The sequence below is a fragment of the Neodiprion fabricii genome, chromosome 7 (assembly GCF_021155785.1).
Source record: "Neodiprion fabricii isolate iyNeoFabr1 chromosome 7, iyNeoFabr1.1, whole genome shotgun sequence".
NCBI lineage: Eukaryota > Metazoa > Arthropoda > Insecta > Hymenoptera > Diprionidae > Neodiprion > Neodiprion fabricii.
Window position 1 is genome coordinate 22,089,286 of NC_060245.1, and position 21,170 is coordinate 22,110,455.

General features: G+C 39.0%; 3 protein-coding genes and 1 long non-coding RNA gene across 19 annotated transcripts in view; 2 read left to right on the forward strand and 2 right to left on the reverse strand.

Annotated features, from left to right (window-relative positions):
- Window positions 1-17: 17 nt before the first annotated feature.
- LOC124186140 (dehydrodolichyl diphosphate synthase complex subunit DHDDS) lies at window positions 18-14,819 on the reverse strand. Of its 4 annotated transcripts, none has more exons than XM_046577576.1 (6): window positions 14,809-14,819; window positions 1,396-1,589; window positions 1,155-1,337; window positions 937-1,085; window positions 635-819; window positions 18-528 (listed from the first exon to the last, which is right to left on the reverse strand). In XM_046577576.1, exons 2-6 carry the CDS (start codon window positions 1,557-1,559, stop codon window positions 283-285), a joined length of 927 nt encoding a protein of 308 aa, XP_046433532.1. In that variant the 5' UTR covers window positions 1,560-1,589; window positions 14,809-14,819; the 3' UTR covers window positions 18-282. The 4 variants fall into 4 exon arrangements, with proteins under 4 accessions (XP_046433532.1, XP_046433534.1, XP_046433530.1 ...); XM_046577578.1 differs by lacking the exon at window positions 14,809-14,819 and adding an exon at window positions 1,678-1,882 and having other exon boundaries at window positions 1,155-1,316; window positions 1,396-1,572; XM_046577574.1 differs by lacking the exon at window positions 14,809-14,819 and adding an exon at window positions 1,678-1,882 and having other exon boundaries at window positions 1,396-1,572.
- Window positions 1,980-13,299, forward strand: LOC124186100 (PH-interacting protein). Of its 4 annotated transcripts, none has more exons than XM_046577477.1 (23): window positions 1,980-2,353; window positions 2,442-2,500; window positions 2,573-2,602; window positions 2,821-2,880; window positions 4,039-4,189; window positions 4,294-4,392; window positions 4,501-4,838; window positions 4,927-5,081; window positions 5,153-5,470; window positions 5,663-6,080; window positions 6,173-6,398; window positions 6,500-6,818; window positions 6,897-7,089; window positions 7,171-7,419; window positions 7,505-7,726; window positions 7,805-8,183; window positions 8,277-8,664; window positions 8,756-8,983; window positions 9,068-9,248; window positions 9,822-9,833; window positions 10,328-10,481; window positions 10,587-10,760; window positions 10,855-13,299. In XM_046577477.1, exons 1-23 carry the CDS (start codon window positions 2,311-2,313, stop codon window positions 11,811-11,813), a joined length of 5,355 nt encoding a protein of 1,784 aa, XP_046433433.1. In that variant the 5' UTR covers window positions 1,980-2,310; the 3' UTR covers window positions 11,814-13,299. The 4 variants fall into 4 exon arrangements, with proteins under 4 accessions (XP_046433433.1, XP_046433431.1, XP_046433432.1 ...); XM_046577475.1 differs by having other exon boundaries at window positions 1,984-2,353; window positions 8,265-8,664; XM_046577476.1 differs by lacking the exon at window positions 9,822-9,833 and having other exon boundaries at window positions 1,989-2,353; window positions 8,265-8,664.
- Window positions 14,820-14,841: 22 nt separating the features above from the next.
- Window positions 14,842-21,170, reverse strand: part of LOC124186098 (dystrophin, isoforms A/C/F/G/H-like) — a 315,823-nt gene continuing 309,494 nt past the window's right edge. For 7 of the 10 annotated variants that reach the window (XM_046577471.1, XM_046577473.1, XM_046577472.1 and 4 more), the window contains 10 exons: window positions 20,549-20,707; window positions 20,280-20,416; window positions 19,979-20,192; window positions 19,228-19,313; window positions 18,798-19,125; window positions 18,601-18,712; window positions 17,870-18,508; window positions 17,647-17,761; window positions 16,162-16,269; window positions 14,842-15,689 (listed from right to left, as the gene is read on the reverse strand). In XM_046577471.1, coding sequence (XP_046433427.1) covers window positions 15,583-15,689; window positions 16,162-16,269; window positions 17,647-17,761; window positions 17,870-18,508; window positions 18,601-18,712; window positions 18,798-19,125; window positions 19,228-19,313; window positions 19,979-20,192; window positions 20,280-20,416; window positions 20,549-20,707 — 2,005 coding nt within the window. In that variant the 3' untranslated portion in view covers window positions 14,842-15,582. Of the gene's footprint in view, window positions 15,690-15,887; window positions 15,902-16,161; window positions 16,270-17,646; window positions 17,762-17,869; window positions 18,509-18,600; window positions 18,713-18,797; window positions 19,126-19,227; window positions 19,314-19,978; window positions 20,193-20,279; window positions 20,417-20,548; window positions 20,708-21,170 lie in introns of all 10 variants that reach the window. The other 3 variants (XM_046577469.1, XM_046577465.1, XM_046577470.1) reach the window with 3 other exon arrangements.
- Window positions 16,940-17,758, forward strand: LOC124186158. The gene is made up of 2 exons (XR_006871571.1): window positions 16,940-17,231; window positions 17,593-17,758. It is a non-coding gene; the product is annotated as an uncharacterized LOC124186158 (long non-coding RNA).

The window sequence follows — 21,170 nt, forward strand, 5'->3', positions numbered from 1 at the left end:
TTTTCAATTAATTTTGTTTCGTCGAATAATCACGATGACTTTTGAAGCTTGGAACTTGATTAAAAACTGTACAAAGCCTAAATTCTTCCCTTTGGTTGAATTTTACAATAAATATAGGTATGATGTTTTCATTAAATATTATCTACAGCTACTAGAAAATGATCCAACATGAACTAAAAATTGCTGTATACATTCCAACAACAATTTAATTTAGGAATCTTAAAGTTCCCTCAATATTTTATTTAATTACTATATTATTTTTAAATACATATCTGGATCATATTACGTTTGTGCTAAGCCTAGAGACATTTTTTCCAGCATACTTTCCCTATCTCTCTGTAATTCAGTAACGAAATTGTTCACCCTATTGTTACTGTTATTATTATTAAGAAAGGCCGATCGTCTTGTGTATTTCACTGCTTCTAAGTCCGTGTAACACCGTTGGTAGTAAAACACCGCAGCTAGTAAATCCCATACTGTGAATTCTGGCCACAAAACTTCAGTGAAGTAAATACAGCTGCAGGTTGTCTGGAATTTTTTTATTTTTTTTTAGCACTTCAACAATGTTAACGTCTTTAAACTGAAGCATATTTTTTATTTGAATCCTTGTTTTTTAAGTAATCGACGATCTCACCTGCCATAACAAGAAATCACTGAATCGAACTTCGCCAGACGTTCGAATAACTAGATCAGGCTCAGGCGAATGATTGGTGTACAAGCATTCAGAAATTAATTCCTCGTTGATATCTTCAGTCATAATATTACCCCTCACAACTCCTCCAACAACGTCTTTGACTGCATTTGTTATTTCATCCCTTGCTAAAAGCACAAGATCATCAAAATCTTACTAATCTTTTTCAAATGGTCGTAATTGCTTAATATTTTTCATATTTACACATAATTTACAATTAATGCAATTGACAAGAGGATATTTACATGTGTACGAAAAAGCAACATTAAGAAATGCACGATTGTTATTTTTTGTGATGATCATAGCTTCTGCGATCAGTTTTTGTACATCCTTAGGAATCAGTGATAAGTTTCCAATGGCTCTTATGCAGACCCCATGCTCCATTAGCTTCTCTCTGCAAACGAAATCATACGCAATATTATTATGCCTGTTTTTATACTGAAATCCTATCAAATAACTATACCTCTCATCAAGTAGATTTTGAAACTTTTGTCTGGCAAGTTCCATCAGACCATTTACCTCCTCTTCGCTTCTTTTAAAATTCTCTATACTGAAAGCATATACGGTAACTTCTGGAATTCCTAGTTCAAGACACCATTGAAGAGTCTCTGCTAATTTATCGAATCTAAAACAGAATTTTGAAACGCTATACAGGAAAAAAAAAATATATATTTTTGCACAGATTAAAAAAATGTTTACCGTACCCCTTTGTATGGCCTTCCACTTTTTTCACCCCATTTTTGTTAGCGTAACGTCTGTTACCATCCATTATAAACGCAACGTGTTTAGGAACCGAGCCGGTCTTTAGTACTTTCACAGCCATTAGCTGGATCCAATTTAAAGTGTTCTCTCTGATCCAAGTAGACATTGTTATATTTTATCTAAAATAGAGAGCTGGCTGTTTTGTAGGTTCAGGTTATGTTTTGTTTGTATAATTATTTGTTTCATTTGGAACGAATTTATGGTTAATAATAAAGTCAACTTACTATCCTTCGAGGTTTACGTGGAGTTATTTTTTCGTTGTGAAAAAAATTACGTAAGGCTGTGTCAACATGAAGTAAATATTTGACAGCTCGTCTTCCACGTTTTCAAATTCCCCATTTACGGTGCAAAGAAACAACCAGTAGAAAATACCCCTCCCACTACGAATCACGAGACAGTGGCTGACGGCGCATGCGCGTTTCACCATTCCCAATTTCCCAGTACGATTTTTCGTCATATACGCCATCTTATTATTTCCCCCACTCGGCGTTCCGTTTCTTTCCGGTCTATGTATTAATCCGCGCGTGATCTCGCATAATCGAGAATCCGAATCGGAGGAAATTGGGCAGGAATATCGTAAGTTTTGAGTGGCTTAGGAATCGACTAGTCTCAGGTTATTCGCAAAATAATTACGTAACTAATCCCGAAGTTTTATTTTCCTCCATTTACCGTTATGCTGCCTCATGTTATCGTTGTGTATCGAACTACTTTTTGGCGAGTAAGCGTGTGTGTATACGTAGCGCGGTTACGACCTCCGAGAGAAAATGAAATGTAAAATGGCAATGTTACGCTATGGGCCGGAAAAATAAATGTTATATGTACACCGTGAGTGAATAATCGTTGATTTGTCGATAATAATGGAGGGCCACAAGTCAAGGAACGAGTCAGTGGTTGCTCCAGGTAACAAACGAAAGAACGAGACTATCCGAGCGGCATTACTTGGCCCCCGAATCTGTATGCCATTGTAACCGAACGTTGTTTCTTTCAGAGTTGTATTTCCTAATCGCCAAGTTTCTCGCCGCTGGACCTTGCCAGGAGACGGCTCAAGTGAGTATTTAATTAAGGGGTTGCTCAGAGGTTTATTCGGGTTAATGTTAACGGTGATATTTTTTATTTCAGCTTCTGAAACGCGAATTAGAACGAGCTAAGGTGAGTCGATTGTTCACGTTGACGTTTTGCCGGGGGTCACTGTACACACAGCCAGTGGCTCCACATGGTTTGCACGTGGTTTCTACTTGTCAAAACATAAGAATTGCAAGGTCGTTAACCTTGGTTATCACTGCGCTTCTCCCCGCCCTTTTGGAGCTCGGAAAAACGTGCGAAATTACCATAAAATAAAACCCAAAAAAATTCGCTTTTCTTCGCAGATCCTGCCGCAGAGGAGGGACTGGGAGGGAAATCTGCACAATCAAACCTTCGAGGAATTGGTAAATATGCTTTAAAACGCCGCCGATTGTTCTGCCAATAACGCGAAACGCGTACGGCATTCCATTGTCGAGAACCTCCTCAAATCCTCGTCTCCGTCATGGGCGAAACCAATTGTTGAAAGTTCGCCGGTTTGTTGCATTACCGATCCAACCATCATTTCATCCGGGCGGCGTCACACACGTAGAATCTCATTGAAAATAACCTTTTACCCTTATCGGACCGCCACCCTTGTATGTGTTTCTCCCCTCTCCTCCGCTTTTCCATCTCTCTACTCGTTCCCGATGACGTAATTCCCCCCTCCACCACTACCGTATTCGTTCTTACGAACTCCGCCGACCAATCGCAGCTCTCCAACTACAGCTATGCTCATGGCTGATCAATGAGTAAATGTGTACGCACATTCTCGCGTAGCGCTTTGTATACCTGCGCGTGTCAATGTGTGATATAGGATGCGACACACAGGTGTAGAATCTCCGGGTCTCATTCGTACACAGCCGGTTATTTATAGATGCGTCGTACACGGCTGTGTGCAACTTGTAAACGCATACGCTACACACGCCTACGTTTAATGTACACTTATTTAAAGAGTACGAAGAAAACATCTTCCGCTACAACAATTAATATGTTTTTGACGCAAACGAGCCTCCATGATCCTTACTCAAGACCCTGTTGACGAAATATTCATTGTGTAGTATCTGATTGATTATCACTTTATTTTTGTACTATTCACGTTTCAGCTGAGATTTTCTTTTTTATAGCATAGACAATTTAAAATCGGTCAGGCAAATCAAGAAAACGATATGAAATTTTTTTTTTTTTTAGGTAATAATTATTGGTAATAATTCACTATGATTTTTTTTTTATATAGATTCTGTCACATACATACCTGATCAGGGCAAATGCAAACTTCTAAGTACGGAAAAGTCTTAGGATTGTTTTGCCAGCGTCTTGTAATCACTTGACAGAGAAAAGTTAAAAAAATTAATATAATTCTTGATCCATTTAGCAAGCAATTATAGCAGAAGATAATCATTGTAGACAGACATTGTTTTATAATTATTGATTCAAATTTACGGTAATCGATTGCACACAAACTAATACGGAATATTCAATCTGATGAAAATCAAATGTATATCGCAAGCATTTTTTATCAACAGGAGCGTAAATACACACATATTGCGCCGCAACATTTACTGCAAATATGTGCTCGAATCGGTCCAGTCTTGGAGAAAGAGGTGCCGCCTTGTATTCCAGGAGCTGTATCGCTTCTTGGTGCGGGGCGTCAGTCTTTACTACGTACAAAAGAAGGTACGAGTGTAAAACAGTGCTGGAAATTCAGTGAATCTTCTACAAAATAACTCTTCTGTCTCAATACCTGAGTTTAAACTAATCTCATGTATTTGGATTTCCAGATTTCATGCAACAAATACTCGGCGTTTTAGCTTATTCAATAAGGCAAGGAGGAAGACCATTCCTCGATCCGCCTGGCATTACAAACTGCCACAATATTGGTAGGCAAATACTTATACGATATCTTTTACAATCTATTTTGTAACTCAATTTGTTAGTATATCTCGGAGCAAAACTAATTACCAAGTTTTTTGTCCTCTGCTTTTCAGTTCGTGTAATACAGGGTAGAGAAAACTCGGGACCTTTGACTCGGCGTCAAGCATTACCGACTAGGTTTTACACTAAAATGCAATTGTACAGACATACCTTGGGCCACTTATCGGCTGTGTATTGTGTTCTTTACGATCGCACTGGCAAGTACATTATCACTGGTGCTGACGATCTGCTCGTTAAAGTATGGAGTGCGATAGACGGCCGACTTTTAGCAACCTTCAGGGGAGCTTCATCTGAAATAATGGACATTGCTGTAAATTTCGATAATACTCTTCTGGCCGCTGGAAGCTTAGATCGAATTTTGAGGGTCTGGTGTTTCCAAACGATGTCTCCTGTGAGTGCATACTTTGATCAACTGAATTCTGGCTGTCCATTACGTTCATACAGATCGCTGTAACATTGATTTTATTTCTTCCCCTAAGGTGGCTGTGTTATCGGGACATTCGGGCATGATTACGTCTGTCAATTTTTGTCCAATTTCGTGCAATGGTGTTAATTACCTTGTGTCCACAAGCACTGACGGCTCAGTAGCGTTTTGGCCCCACACTAAGAACGGAAAAGAACGAGCAATGTTCCAGTGAGTAGTAATGAATCGTCTTTTTCTGGTTGGGAAATTTTTCGAATTTTATGAAACATTCCTTATCACAGGACGAAGCCGATTCAATATCACGAAAAAATGCGACCTGGTCAGGCACAAATGATATGTGCATCGTTTAGTCCTGGGGGGGCTTTTATGGCAGCAGGATCTGCAGATCATAATGTCCGTGTTTACGCCATGCTTGGAGATGAAGGGCCACGAAGAGTGCTCGAAGTTGAGGCACACACAGACACAGTGGACAGTATTCAGTGGGCTCACTACGGTCTTCGCTTTATATCGGGATCCAAAGACGGCACTGCCAACGTTTGGCATTTTGAACAACAGCAGTGGATAAATAGGAGACTTCTCATGACTACCAAACTTCCTGGGTAAGCCCATAATATTATTTCAAATTTCGTAAAACTTGCTAACATCATGGTGAGTTTTTGTCAAACCAATCGGATCTAATCACAGTAAACATGTTTGCTTTTTTAATAGATAATGGGTCAATTGTTCCCACTCTCTCCTCAAGTTGGAAATTAATAAAAGTAGAGGTAACATCCAAGTTTTCCTGCTTTCAGAGAACCCGAGGTAGAAGATGATACAAACAAGAAAGCTAAGGTAACCATGGTTAGTTGGGACGTCAGCGATGAGTGGGTGATCACGGCTGTCAATGATAGTTCGTTGAAAGTGTGGGACGTGAGGACTGGGGAGCTCAGGCAAGTCCTGAAAGGTCACAGAGACGAAGTCTTCGTTTTAGAATCTCACCCAACCGATCCGAGAGTTCTTTTGAGCGCGGGTCACGACGGGCAGCTCATTATATGGGACATACTGAGCACAGAGCCTGTGGCTTGCTTTCAGAATTTTATCGAAGGTCAAGGTCACGGTGCAGTGTTCGATGCTAAATGGGCACCAGATGGTACAATGCTTGCAGCTACAGATTCGCACGGCCACCTTCTTCTCTACGGGTTTGGTTCTGGCGTGGAAAGGCTCAAAGTTGTAAGTTGAACCGTTTGATTTCTTTCTACACAGTTGAAAGTTTTCTCCTCTTTGGTGTTGGGTGAAATTCATTCTGTTTTACATCCTTCCAGGTCCCTAAAGAACTTTTCTTCCACACGGATTACCGTCCGCTTATCAGGGATTCAAATCACTACGTTTTGGATGAACAAACGCAAACGGCGCCTCATCTTATGCCTCCGCCATTTCTGGTTGATGTTGATGGTAACCCATACCCTCCTGCCTTGCAACGATTGGTTCCGGGTAGAGAGAACTGTCGCGGGGAACAATTGGTGCCAAATATAGCGGTCGGCGCTGGAGGTAGGGCAATATTTCGATGAAAATATTTGAAATCAAACATCGGTGTTACTCTTAAAACAGAATTTATCTTATCTAAAGAACATTTACAACTTGTCCTTTAGGAATGCAAGAAGTAATTGAAGGCTTACCGACTTTTGAGCCACGCTCCAACATTGATAGACTAATCGAAGCTCTTGCTCAAAGGCAAAACATCAATGCCGAGGGAGAAAATATAGGTGACGAAGATAATCAAGGTGAACCGCTGCTACGGCATATAGCTAGTCCTCGTGGAAGCAGACCTGGATTACGCAGAGCTGGTGATGTCGAAGGAGTAAGACAAAGCAGCGGTAACTGGCAGAGGGACAACACAACCCCTTGGAACAAGCCTATCCTTGCAAGACCGATCAGCTATGCTGTTCTTGATACTATTACTAAAACGCTGTAAGTATCATACAATTGATACAATCGTAATTATTCTGACACAGCACTGATTTGGTCAAACCCGCATCTCTTTAACAGTAATGCCACAGCCGAGATGGAACTTGAACACTGGAGACGAGAGATGCGACGCAGACCAGCTACAGCAAATCCTACCGAAGGATTGGGCGGGGTACGTGGTCTGTTGGGAAATCGTAAAAAAAATAGAGGCACGCGTCATGGGTACAGAACGAGAGCAGCTCGAGGCGAAGATCGGGAGGATGACGAGTTTGAGGTATTTTGAGATGATCTTTTCTAGTCAATTGTAATCAGCCTTGGTTTCGTAGAAATTTAGTTACGATTTCTGTTTGCACAGAATTCAGACAATGTGGATGTTACTGGGAGTTCAGCCAGCAGTAATAATAACGATTCTTCGGCACGCGAAGAAGACTTATGTTCGGATAGCTCAAGCTCCGACTCCAGCAGTGAATATTCAGATTGGAATGCACATCAAGGCGTAAATTTAGAGCCACCGAAACGTAGTAAAAGAAAACCAGTAAAAAAACGTTCCGTCACCCCGCCGAGTGAGTCTGACAGAAGACGCAGTCAAAGACCTAGAAAGAAGGTGAATATATTTGTAATTCTTTAAACTTTCCTATATTTTACTTTCGAATTTCAAACAACACAAAGTTATCTGCCATTTTTTATAGATTATACCAGTACCGAACGGTATTGGCGAAGTACCCGAAGCTTTCCGTCCACCGGAATGGCTATCGGCGATAATTCCGAGAAAAGCTCCCTACTATCCGCAAATGGGTGATGAAATAGTATATTTTCGACAAGGTCACCAGTTTTACATCGACGCCGTTCGCAACAAGAAAGTTTACGAACTTAGTCCGCGTTGTGAGCCTTGGTCGAAGATGACTATAAGGGTAAGATCCATTTGTAATTTGACTGAAATATCCAGATTACTTAATAACCGTTATTCTAATCGCAACAAAAACTTGCAGGCTCAAGAATTTGTTAAAGTAGTGGGAATAAAATACGAAATAAGACCGCCCCGTCTTTGCTGCTTGAAACTGGCTGTGATGGACGAAGATGGTCGATTGACCGGTGATAATTTTACCATAAAATATCACGATATGGCGGACGTTTTGGACTTTCTTGTACTCAGACAAACGTTCGAAACAGCTCTGGCCCGCAGCTGGTCAGAAGGCGATCGCTTTAGATGCATGATCGACGATGGCTGGTGGATGGGACAAATTCAGTCGATGGAACCGCTGGATGAGAACTTTCCAGAGTCATTTTTCATGTGCTTTCGCGTCAGATGGGACAATGGAGAATTCGAAAAGATGAGTCCCTGGGATCTCGAGCCTGTGGACGAGGACAGTAAGTTAGTCGTACCGATATACAAGTTGAGTTAATGTAGATGCTGGATAAGCAATCCGCATATACTTTTCTATCGCCTAGGACTTCCAGCAGAAATTGGCGGTGCTGTTCCTGTACTTCCCGAGGAAATCGAGGCGACACTCTATCAGCCACATGCGGAAGAATGGCCAATGGGAGACAGGGAAGCTACTTGTCGCAGGATAATAAGAGGCCTTGACCAAGTTATGACGCTTGCGATTGCAGAGCCATTCGTCGTTCCAGTTGATCTCAATATTTATCCCGCCTATGCGTTTGTCGTTGAATACCCGATAGATTTATCGACAATCAAAGCACGGTTCGAAAATCATTTTTATAGGAGAATCACGTCGGCTCAGTTTGACGTAAGGTACCTGGCGACTAATGCTGAACAATTCAACGAGCCTCATAGTCAAATTGTCAAACAGGCTAGAATAGTGACAGATTTATGCCTCAGAGTAATAAAGTGAGTATTAAATATTCCTTTGCGTTTAATTCACGTTTATCACGCCTCTATTTAAAGCCTTTATTTGTTTCCTCCATTTTCAAATTCACAGAGATATGACCGAGCTCGACGTTCCAGCTGTTTATCATCAATTGGTAGATACGTATCAATCCTCAGATTCTGACGAAGATACAGTAGACAAAAACAGACCATCAACCAGTTCTCAACAGCCTTCATCTAGCAGAAGTTTGCGTTCGCAAGAAAGTATCAGCGACTGGAAAGTTGCTTGTCGACAATTACTAGAAAGTTTATGGCAGTGCGAGGATTCCATACCTTTTAGGTAAGCAATTTGAATCAAAGAATATAAGGTCTTTTACGTCTGATTTTCTTGCGCAGAATAAGAATGTTCATTTCTAATTTGCAGAGAACCAGTTGACAGGCTTGAACACCCCGATTATTACCAAATAATTGATACCCCAATGGATCTACGTACTGTTAAAGAAGATTTACTTGGTGGAAACTATGAGACTCCAATGGAATTTTCTAAAGATATAAAGTTAATCTTCACAAATAGTAAAAATTACAACACCAACAAACGATCGAGGGTGAGTTTACTTTAATAGCAGCCTAATACGCAACGTGAAATTGTCAATGGTCTATTTTGAGAATAGTTTTTTGATCAATGCTGCATGAAAAAACTATTTTTTTTTCTTTGCCTTTAGTCATACTTTCTCACGAAATTGGGAATAATTAAATATCAAGCATTGCGAGTGACTTGTATCAATTTCCAACCGATTCCAATGTCATGTTGTAAATTTGACGAATACTTTTGGACCAAAAGTATATCAGGAAATTGAACAACTTTTGTTGAAACAACCGATTTTACAATATTACACAAGATAACATCGCCGATTATTTGTTCTTATCACATTTATTTTTCACACTGTGGTAACTAGCCACTTACCAGAATGTACCTACAAAACGTACGCTAGTGATAATTACTTAATTTAGCACGCTTGATAAATCCTGATGGTAAAATCTATAAAAATGAACAAAATAATCGTACCGTACGTAAAAGAGTTAACTACTCAGCTAGTTCCATTCTGCTAAGTAATACTTGCAGTGTTATTCATGATAGCAGTTTAAATATTGTATAATTGCATTGCTGCTTGACGTAGACACAGATTCTGGTAAGTCGCATTCATTTATTGTTAATCATTGGTGATGCAATTTCAGTGTACACAAGATCTGCCATCGATATTTCAGTATCAATTTCAGTTCTAATATATTATGCTTATCATTTCGAAGATTCTTAATCAATTTGTTAACAACATTAGATTGTTATTCATTTTTTATAGTTATCTTGTGACGTTGATAGTAATCCATTGCTTGCGCTCCTTTGCTGGTTTCTTTAAAAACGACGGTCAATTTCTTAAATACACCTTCTTGTTCCGCAATCGTCTATCTTACTCTAGTCTATACCCCACAATAATCAATGAATTCCTGTACGACAAATCTCGTCATTATTTGTTAAGGATCTCCCTTAATGCGCATATTTCAACCTTGTATATATTTGCATACTTCACCACAATTGGGCTATTTTCATTTTGGCATGTCCAAACGGTTGGACTATTGTGGAGCACAACAATAACATCTTCATTTCTATTTTATATTATCTTGACAGATATATTCGATGACAGTAAGACTTTCCGCCATGTTTGAGGAACATATGCGAAGGATTTTGTACAACTGGAAGTCTGCTAGGAGACGCAGTCAAATCAACAATGGGATGGCTAAAGGGAAAAGGAAGACCTCTGCACGTTTAACTAACGGAGCTGGTAAGATTCACTCACTCTTGTCTTTGGATGCAGGCGTGCTATGACGTCATTTTTTTATTACTAATATAATATTTTCATTATTCACTATTGTTTATCTTTTCACAGGCTCATCAAGAGTGAGACCACCCCCAAGCAGTGCCGAAGAAGAAGAAGAAGAAGAGGAGGAAGAAGAGGAGGAGGAGGAGGAGGAAGAGGAGATGGATGTTAATAATGTCGACAAAAATGAAAGACAATTGGCACCCAAAACCACCAGGACTTTGCAGAATGCTGATGGACCTGGTAATAGAATACGAAGCTTAGACACGAGTATTAATCTTATGATTCGTTGTCCTTTTGAATTGGCTTGTTTATTTTCTTTTTTCTTTTTTGTCAGGCCCCTCTCGACTAGCTAACGGTCATGGTACCAGAGCTGGTGGCGGATCTCGTCCAAAGATTAGTCTCAGGATATCTCGCAAGGTGACACCAAGTAAAAAGAATGGTAACAGCGATAGCGATCAAAGTGATGATTCTGAAGCGACGATTGAAAGTGAGAGCAGTGACAGTGCTCCGATGCGGAAAACTCGGGCGGCGAGGAGGACCGTGGTTAGCAATGGGGCAGGTGATGGTGATTCTGGGGATAGTTACAAGCCAGGGGGGCGTGGCAAACAGACGCGAAAAAATAGGGCTAAGAATGGAAAGTCTAGTCGACAGAATAAACCAAAAGCTAAACCGTTCGTAGTTGCGGATGACGATGATGACGAGGATGAAGATAATCAGTTTATGGAGCCTGAAAGTACAGAGGATGAAAGCGAGGCGGAGGAAGTTGTTACGAGAAGTTCGAAAAGACAATTGCGAAAACTCGCGCCTGTTCAAGATGTAACAAAGCAACAAGAAAAAGAAGACGAAGATGAAGATGACGATGAAGAGGAAGAGGAAGACGCAAGCGAGGACGAAAAAAGTAAGGAAGAGGAAAGCGACGATGAATCGGACGAAAAGGAAACTCGGAGACAATCTGCAGCTCAAAGATTGCGTATCAATCAAGATAGTGACAGTGAAACGTCGGATGTACCCTTTGAAACTGCGAGAAGTAAAAGAAACGAGAGAGTTTCTAGAGATTCTGACAGTCAAGACGCCGGCATCCAACCTCGAAGATCTGTTAAACGACCTCGTTATAACGTAGATAGCGATGAAAGTAATTCCGTACCTATAAGAAATCGGCGAAAAATTAAACGGCGATATTATAACGAAGATAGCGACGAAAGCGTACCCGAACCTGCCATTAGTATCAGTAGTAGAGGAAGAGTTAGAAAAATGACTGCACGTGCTAGGGCATTTCTTCTCGAGTCACCCTAGCGTCCGTCTCCGAGTTAGTAATAGTTGAAATGATCAATAATCAGTTCTCAGAAATTACTGATCGGAAAAAAAAAATTTCCGTAATTCATAATCAGATAAACCCGGTCTAGGAAAAAGTGTTCAGACTAATCCAGTACTCACTTTAACCACATGTTTATGGAATGTCGAAAAACGACAGGTAATTGAACATAGTGAATAATGATTACGTTCTGATGAAAAAACCCCAACTATGAAAATTATGCGCAATAAGGAATCAGTTTACAATTTAAATAATATTTATCCGTCCAAACTTTATCCAAGTTTACTACAATCAAGAATTTTATCAACACATTTGAGTCCTGGATGATGGTCTGAAAAACGTTCAATAAATTGACAAGGTTCTGTAACGAACTCTTACCATTCGGAATTTCGAATCCGTCTTACCAAAGACAACACAAGATATACATAGATCAATTATAGGTAAATATGTTCAACCATCTGAGTTAAATCATGAGATAGCGGACCTCGAAAGCGGCAGTTGACTTCAATTCGAGGACAGGGAACAGAGTATTGTGTCTATATTGTACATGTAATAATTTATACCTTTGTTGCATCCAAAGTAATAGTCTTTTACAATATTGTTTTATGACAACACCTCTCTGTTCAAGAGCGTTGTAATAATAGCTAGCTAATACAGTTAATACTTCATTACTCATATGCGTTTTTCTTACATAATTATTAATAATATTACAAAGTGATAAATATCTTTGGGTGTAACGGTCACATTTTTTCCGAATAAAACGCTACGCTCGTAGGCACGAATGAAACAAGAGATAAAATAATGAAAAAAAAACAATAAAAAATCGAAATTTTGCATACAAACAAACATCAGAGCAATTGTAAGCTACTCTCCGTGGCATTTTAATTCACGAATATGACATATTAGTAAAGTTTTATAAATTCTTGCAACGACATGATGAGATCATTAAGATATTTGAATTAGAGAAAATATTTTTGAAAACGAATTCCATTGACTACGTTAAATTATGATTCATTTTTTCCAGGTGTACTTATATTTTAAAATACGTTTGCCTAACATATTTTTTTTAGATCATAAGATATAGAAATGGCAGTGCCTTTGTAAATCATAGTTATTCTCCCAGCATACTGCCACTCATTTAGCATAAAATTATTGAATCAATCAATCAATCAATCGATGATCAGGAAAGGTTGAAAAGAAGAATAAATAATAATATAGTGTTTGCATTGTTAACAATTATTTTATTGTAATTCGTAAGTCATTTGTTACCAATACATTGGGTAATAAGAGTGTTTTTCTAAAAGGCGTGCAGCGTCGTTGCTTTTTTTTTCTCTTTTTCATTTTATTGTAAATATAATGTATGTCCGGGCAGCGCCCTTTTCCGGACTACATAGAATCGGAACATTTATCGTCAGATGATATGTGTGTTCCTCGCTTACATCACGCGTATAATAAGTTTCAAATTATCTTTGCGAGCAAAAATTATAACAAAGCGAAACTTGACATTTTCATTTCTTTTTTTTTTTTTCCTTTTTAAATAGCAAATTCATAAAAAGACAGTGTAACGAGCCAGGAAAAATGGAACGAAAAAAAGAACAAGAACGTGACGTAAATGAAAAGACTGTTTAAAAAAAGTTAAAAAAAAAAAAACAAACAAAACAGTTGCGGTTCAATTCATAAATGTTTTTTTTGCTTCCCTCCTCAGTTCAACCGCTGCAAAAATGCTCTTTCCGTATATAGGTATATAAAACGTGTGTATTGTATTATAAGATCTATTCATATATTATTAATGTATAAAAAATTATAAAGTATACAATTCTCGAATCAACAAAGTAACGCGGATTAAGAAAATAATGTTTGTGCACAACTGCTGGAAGTCTTGACTGTCTCAAGCCATTGTGATATTAGCTTAAGAATTATATTCAATTAATAATAATAATAATAATCATAACAACAACATGATGGTAATAGTAGCAGTAGCAGTAGTAGTTGTAGTAATAGCAATAATATTAATAATAGAAATAACAACAATAATAATAATAATAATAATAATAATAATAATATAAATATTGATGATAAGGTAACGATGGTTATTTTTTTAACGAGGCATTACTATGAGCAGGGCATATATATCATGTCGATTTCACGATTTTGAAGAACATTTTGACTGAGATTGCTATAATTTGGCAATGTATTATGTACTACGATCTACTGAAAATTCATGATTATGTTTATAATACAATAATTAACATATTTTCACGAGATATGACCTCTAAATCACTGTTGCATCAACGTAAACGTTGCGTAACTAAGTATACATACATAGGTATGTAGGTACGCCGTTAATTAACGATAATACCCTATAGAAGACTTATTACAGGTGAGTGATACGAATTAAAAGATGTTTTTCTTTATTAACGCGTGGGCTCTGTTTAATATCTAACGAGAACTTCGTGCTCAGTTATATACAGTGTAGTTTCTGCGTCCCACCGCTACGAATAAAAATTGATACGAAATTATTTCTAAACGATGTTGTGTCATTCAAACAGCGATCCCGTTTTTTGTACATACATTTAAATGTTTTACTGATATATTTTACTTACTCTTTGATTTTAGTGTTACTATGAAAAATTTAGGGGGCGTAACAACAGTTTACATTATACGATACACATGGTACGAAGGAGAATGTAAAAAATGACAGGGTCGATACTTTTATTGCGGAATGTGACAATTCAAAATATATCCAATCAATCGCTCTTGGAACATGATTCGGAGTAATGCTACGGTTCCATGAAAAAAATAACGATCATTGTGTTATCTCTCTTGCTTTCAATAATTTTACGGAACGTTTTATCCGAACAGTATCAAGGGAATCTCCCATGCCATTCGAAAGCTACGTAGTTCAAAATATATTTGTTTCCCAAGTTTCTCTTTACTAACGTTCGGTTATAAACTTACAAAATTAGTGTAGTACACAATCGGAAGAGGCTTTTCAAAATAAAATCAAAATAATGTGATATTCTTTCTTTTATTATTATTGAATACAAAATGATTATTTCAACTTAAAAATTTCATTATTTTTTTCACTTGTGTGCTACCTGCAATATTGGCCTTTTTCAAACTCTACGGTAATTGATTGATTTTATTTATTCTGATTCTTGCCTTTAAAAAAAATGTAATGGCAGTGGTTAAACAGAATGGTCATGTAAATATAGTCTACACTCTACAGAGTATGCAGTTTGATACATTGCTTTTTCATGCATTAATAATATTATTATTATTATTATTAATAATAATTTTATATATATTTATAATATTTTATCTTCATATTTTATAGCTACTAAGCATTAACAATTGATTCTTTGTATGATAGGTCCGTGATATGATAAGCCAATATGTTGTTGATTTCTTCTTCTATTTTGCAGGGGAGCCGCCAAAGCCAAGCCAAGTAACAGTTTACATATTAATTATAATTCAGCTATACAAATTGTATATCAAAACTTATAAAATACCCAAAACCACGCTGGCGGCCCCCATCCTGCTCCTGCATTTCACGTAGTTAAACTACGTTCAATATGTCTCTGATATGCGTTAGAGCCAGACTCGTTCTTGGTCGTCATTTACAATTAGGTTTATAAACCGTACATACCTATAGTATGTATGTGTTAAATAGATGATATATTTAAGGGATAAATTACAGTCGTCTCATCTCGGTAATATCAAAGGATGTTATTTTAATATGTGTATAATCTATGGTTTAAATCCTGGCGGCGGTGGTGGTCCTCGTTGCCCGTTTGTTCTTGACGGATCTTCCGTCATTACTGTGACCAGTTCCTCGACAGCCTTACCCAAGTCTCCTGTAGATTGAAAAAAAAAAAAATCCGCATTCATACGTGTTATCAAAATGAGACGTATCATGAGCCAGACATTAGCAATGTTGAAATAATAACATTGCGAATTAGTATGCAAACATACATTAATTATAAGAAAAAATCGGTAGTTTTAAAACATTTTTCATCGTCTCAAATACGTGACAGCGAATAGAGTAATCTTACCTCTTACATCCGTCCTGTTGCGTGAAAGCAGTTAAGCACGTTTTGTTAATTTATTGTATGAAATGTGATTAGTTTTACTTGTTTATTTCTACTTATATCGGATTGTTTCGCAGATGCGCAATTTCGATACGCCTGTGCGTGGGCAACCGATGCCAATAGAGTAGCACGGGTTGCCTGCACACAGGCGGACCCTATGGGTTCGCCTGCTTGTGCATCTGCGAATACGTAGAACAAACACAACAAGCATGCGATAATCCCTTTGAAGCGTACCGACCTGCCATGTGCATCAGGTTGCCAACGTTATGTGATATGCTGTGCGAATGTGGCGGGGGTGGCGGACGTTCTAGACTTCCTGCTCTGCCTTCACCCCATCCTCCACCACCTATGCCCATAATACTACCTCGTACACCAAATACCATACAGTTTTTCTATTCGGTCTCAGACCTTCGAACGCCTTGCAAATAATGGCTACGTGTTCACATCGGGACTAACGCCGGACGTTTAAACCAAGTTGACAAACTGCGATGAAATACTTGATGAGATTAGCGTTCGGTATGCTCTCTTCAAGTTCAAATTAGCATAATACACGCGGTAGATACGTTAGAATCGCAACAAAGAATCCGGTATTTCGCTTTCACCTTGGCCGCTATTTTCAGACGATTCGAAATTGTGGGAAGTTTTAAACACATATAAGTAGGTAGAAACGTTGATGTTATATGACGAACATATTACAATATTAACTTTTCATATGTTTATTTATTAACATTAACGTGGTCGTACTTGTACCTATGTACTTACATATGTTTAAAACTTCCCGCAATTTCGATTCGTCAGAAAATGGCTGGGCTGTTTTGTAAGAACGAAGCTAAGGCGAGATTTTCACGGGCAGTTTTTCGCTGTCGCAGCGTAGCGTTGCTTGTTGCGGCGGCATTATGCTGCCCGTGATAATCCAGCCCAAGTTACGAAAGTTGCTCGCAGCGCCGTCTGCGACAGAAATTTGGCCCGAGAAACTTCTCCCTTCTCAGTTAGTTCGCCGCAGTCAACGATTGATGAAGTCTATGGTTTGACGCGTGCGCAATCTGCTGTCGGTCGCGAGCGGAAATATTAGTTAATTTAAACTTGTCACGACGCCGTATTATACGTGCGATAAACTTTCAGCGACATGTTTCAAGTGTGAGTGATTTGTGTGTGCGGTAAATTGAAGTTTCTGCGGGTAAAATTCGACTTTAATCAACTCGGTGCCAGGACGCAGCAGCGGGGTCACCTTAAAGGATGTTTTCAAACACGGTTGTCGACACACGTCGCGCGGACTTGCCTCATTCCTGCTGTACAATCGCGAATATTGTAAGTTTGATGTACGGTATATTACGTTCGATAATCTAGTGAACGAAAGTTACACCAAGTGTCGTGTTATTGTCACGTTTGTGTACGCTTTGTGCACCGATTGCGTAGCATATAATTATCGGCGGTGATCAGTCGTTTAAAAGCTTGCATAAGGATGAAATGATCTTAATAAAAATAGACCGATGTTGATACCGTGATCAAAATAGCAGCTTCGACTATATTTTGATTAGACTGGATTTCGGTTAGTCGAGGTGATATTTTTTCCCGAAAAAATGATTTGACAACAAATTATCCAACTACCGTTAGCATGAATATGGGAGTTTATTACGTGATTATATGATTTCTAATGTTTCAATGTCAGCATCCCAAAGCAGCCACGTGAACGTGAAGTGAAATAGTGGTAATAGAGACAAACCTGGAGAATCGTGATAATGCCCGTTCATCTTTGCCGGGGAATCAGTCGCCAGCTGCGACGCAGTCACGCTTCGAGTTTGCAGGGTTCCAGTCTTCGAGGGTGATGCTGCGTTTGGCTGAAAGGTAAGCGATCGTCTCTTACTTCCGTCGCGTATCTCACCCAATTCTGGGGCTGTCGATACTCAAGGAATGTACACATTGCCAAATAATTATAAAAAATTTACCTCGTCCAAAAGTTGTCTTAGCCTCTGTAGCTGTGCTTCTAATTGTCGATTATGGTCTTCGAGTATTTGCATGCGAGCCTCGAGTCTCCCCTTGTGTTGCCTCAACAGTTTAGCCTCGGCGATCATGTCGCAGTCGGGTTGCCGGGTGCTGTGGCCGTCCTCAGGTGTGGAACCCGGAGTTTGTTTGGAGCGCAGCCTTTCGTACTCAGCTTGTAGGGTCGCGTTCTCTTCCTCCAGTTCTCTGATCATTGCTTCGAGTTCTTCTCTCTGTTCGGCATCTATTGCCGCCATTACTTGAACAGGACTCCTCGGCACGTTGATGTTGTCCGCGCCGTTGAGACTCTGACAGTAATGAGCTATCAGCTGATGCTCGTCGTCGCTATCCGGTGTAGAATTACTCCGCGTTCGGGATAGTTCAACCTCGGCCAAACGTGACGCGTACATCTCCAGTCTGGAATGCATGTCTTGACTCAGAGTGCTGTGCTGAGGCGACGGAGCCGGACTCTCGAGGGCGTCGCCTTCCAAAACTGTTTGCACAGGGAGATAGCCGACTCTTGGATGCTTCTTGAAGTATCGTTTGGACTTGAATTTGTTACGCAGCGCTCTCGTGAAGTCCCTTACGTCCTCGCCGGACGTTGTCTGTAAATTATTGTGCATTAAAATCGGCGATAAGATTCTAGAGCTGGGTTCGAAACGAAATAAGAAAAATTCATGAACTATTTTAAACGTACCGCGGTACAGTACTCCTGCATCGGATGCGTCAGTTTGTGATTCTTTGCTTTGCGACCGGAGAAGAAACAGTTTTGACACATGTCAAAGTTGAAACACTTCAGGCAACGATATCTGTAAGATCATATTAATGGTTAAGTCATCTTTTGAACCATCGATTCGATCCGTTCCTCAAGAATATTGTTTCGTAATAAATTACCTGAAACCGGTGATGGGGTATTCTTTACAAATATTGCATTTGGCCTGATGCTTGGCTGTTTCGGCAGCTGATAGTCTGTGGAGAACAGGGAGCCAGACCATGCTTTGTGGCTCTTGTTGAAGCCAGCTCAAAAAGTGAACAGCTTCAATTTCGTTCTTGTCTTTGCCTGCTTTTTCAAAGCAGCTTCTTACGCTAGGTTCAATGTTCGATCCGCCGAACGCTGCAACCTCCCCAAGTTGTCTGGGTACTTGGATACAGTCGTGAAGTAGCAGCCCTAGCTTTCTTTGATCAACTAATCTGTTCGGATCGGCGATCAATCTGAACAAGTCTGAAAGTAAAGAAATAAGATTATGAATTTTCGTTAAATTAGTTTTCAAATCAACCAGACCAGACACCCAAACAGCAATGTGTCGATCGAATTGTTACTCACATCTATATTTTTCCTCCAAGTGTCCCTTGCACAGCAAAACAAGGCCGACTTTAAATGACAGTACTCGAATCTGGCCGGTTCGTTGACTGAAAGAAATTGCAATGTAAAATTAATATTGATAGTTCGTCCGCAGTTGCCACTTGTAAATGGTTTTTAAATTGTTTTTTTGTTTTCTACGACGGTAAATAATAAATAGCAGCAGTAGCTGAAGTCGAGTATTTTTTTCTGCCGAGATCACAGAATGTATTTTATTCGGATAGAAGATTTACCTTTGAAGCGGCGTAACGACAAAATCATTGAAGTCTCTCTAGTAATATTTATGAATCTCAGAGAATATTACCGCTATTTTTAACTTGATAAAACTTGAGTAAGGCGTTTAGTTTCTGGGTGGTATTAAAGTGCAAAATATATATATCCAAGAGATAAAGGGTGATTGGAAAAGAAGTGATGAATCGAAGATCTGCATAAATTAAACGAAGGTGCAAAAATAAGGTGCAGATATTTATAGTACGAGTCAGTCTGTAGCGGTAGTTGCGTGTAAAATTTCTAAACCTATGCAAACTACAACGATAAGAAAACAAATACCAAAACAAAAAAAGAAACTAATGCCATGCCATGAAAAAATTTTGTAGGCGCGTAGAAGACGTATAGAATATAGATATGATACTGGAAAGATAATCCTGAGCATGCGTCGCAAATTGATAAATCGAACTTAACACATCCATAGAGGTAGTTTAAGAGAAATATTCACCTATCATACCTATCATATACATTGAGAAGCCAGTTGATGGCCAGATCTATACACAGCGGTACTGAAACCTGTGACGGATTGTCAGCTGCTATTAATTCGTAGAGCGAGGTCAGAACCGTTATCATGTCTGGTATATCTATCAGCTTGTCGTTCTGGGCTCGTAGACCGTGTGTGTCGAACTGCTCTAGCGCAGCAGAGAGGCTTAGCATATCCACTGTTGTAAAGACAATCATCGTTAATTTGGGAATAGTTTCTCAATTACAAAATCAATAGTAAACGGAAGATCGACGGTGATTCTTACAGCATAATCGCTTCTGCACCGTCCTCAGTTTCATCGCAGTTCTGTAAGCTGAAAAACGGACTTCGTTAAGGTCGGCTAGCGACGACATCAGGTCTATCATTTGAGGATGATCCCAGTGCGTCGTTTCCAGTTGATGGCTGAAAATAACCAAAGTTTATCCTCCGTTTCCAGATTCCTTCACAGAGTTTTTGCTACGTTTTAGGGTATCGCTTTTAATCCTACTTCTGGTCACTTATATATCCCTATCGCTAGTCCGTCACACCGCTTACTTTATGTAGTAAGGCACTTTGGCTGGCGTCAGTGCTCTTTCCCATGGTGGCTCAACGCTGCCCGCAAGGAAAGCTTGGCTACCCGGGGTGCTGCCGTCCTTTCCAAATCCGTTCAACAGTTTATATCGTTCGTCTACAGCTACTTGCAGAACTTTCCACCTGTCGGCACAGTTAAAAGAACGTTAGACAAGTCACAGAGGGTTGGATAGGATCCTTAAAAGTCAGAAAAGAAATCAGAGAATTTTACTGAGAATCTAAAATTTGAAATCACAAACATTTTATTTATTTTTTTTTCTCATCTTTCAAAAAAACTTTGAATCAACTTCGCATCGATGATTCCCTCAAAAAATTCAGCAAATATTTTTTCCAGTGTACTCTTACCTTATTCGATTATAAGTTATAATCGAAAGAAAAAAATTAATTTCTACATTTATAAACATGAATTGCTGCGGATTTATAATTGATTGAAAATCAATCATCCATTTACGTTGCTGGGTAAAGAGGAGCGAGAAAGTTTAGATTGAAAAACGTACAATGTAAAAAAATGTTTGCTGAATAATTGTAATTAACCGATAAATAATATCTAGCGTCGAGTCATTGTTTTTTTGGGTAATTTTTTTTT

What these genes read in the sequence shown, in the direction of transcription:
- LOC124186140 (XM_046577576.1), bottom strand. Translation starts at nt 1,559, where the DNA reads ATGTCTACTTGGATCAGAGAGAACACTTTAAATTGGATCCAGCTAATG. An exon ending in TGTTGCTTTTTCGTACACAT is followed by an intron (nt 820 to 936) that starts GTAAATATCCTC and finishes TTGTGCTTTTAG; the next exon opens with CAAGGGATGAAATAACAAAT. An exon ending in GTGATTTCTTGTTATGGCAG is followed by an intron (nt 529 to 634) that starts GTGAGATCGTCG and finishes AAAAAATTCCAG; the next exon opens with ACAACCTGCAGCTGTATTTA.
- LOC124186100 (XM_046577475.1), top strand. Translation starts at nt 2,311, where the DNA reads ATGGAGGGCCACAAGTCAAGGAACGAGTCAGTGGTTGCTCCAG. An exon ending in GTTTCCAAACGATGTCTCCT is followed by an intron (nt 4,839 to 4,926) that starts GTGAGTGCATAC and finishes TCTTCCCCTAAG; the next exon opens with GTGGCTGTGTTATCGGGACA. An exon ending in TTATGCCTCAGAGTAATAAA is followed by an intron (nt 8,665 to 8,755) that starts GTGAGTATTAAA and finishes TCAAATTCACAG; the next exon opens with AGATATGACCGAGCTCGACG.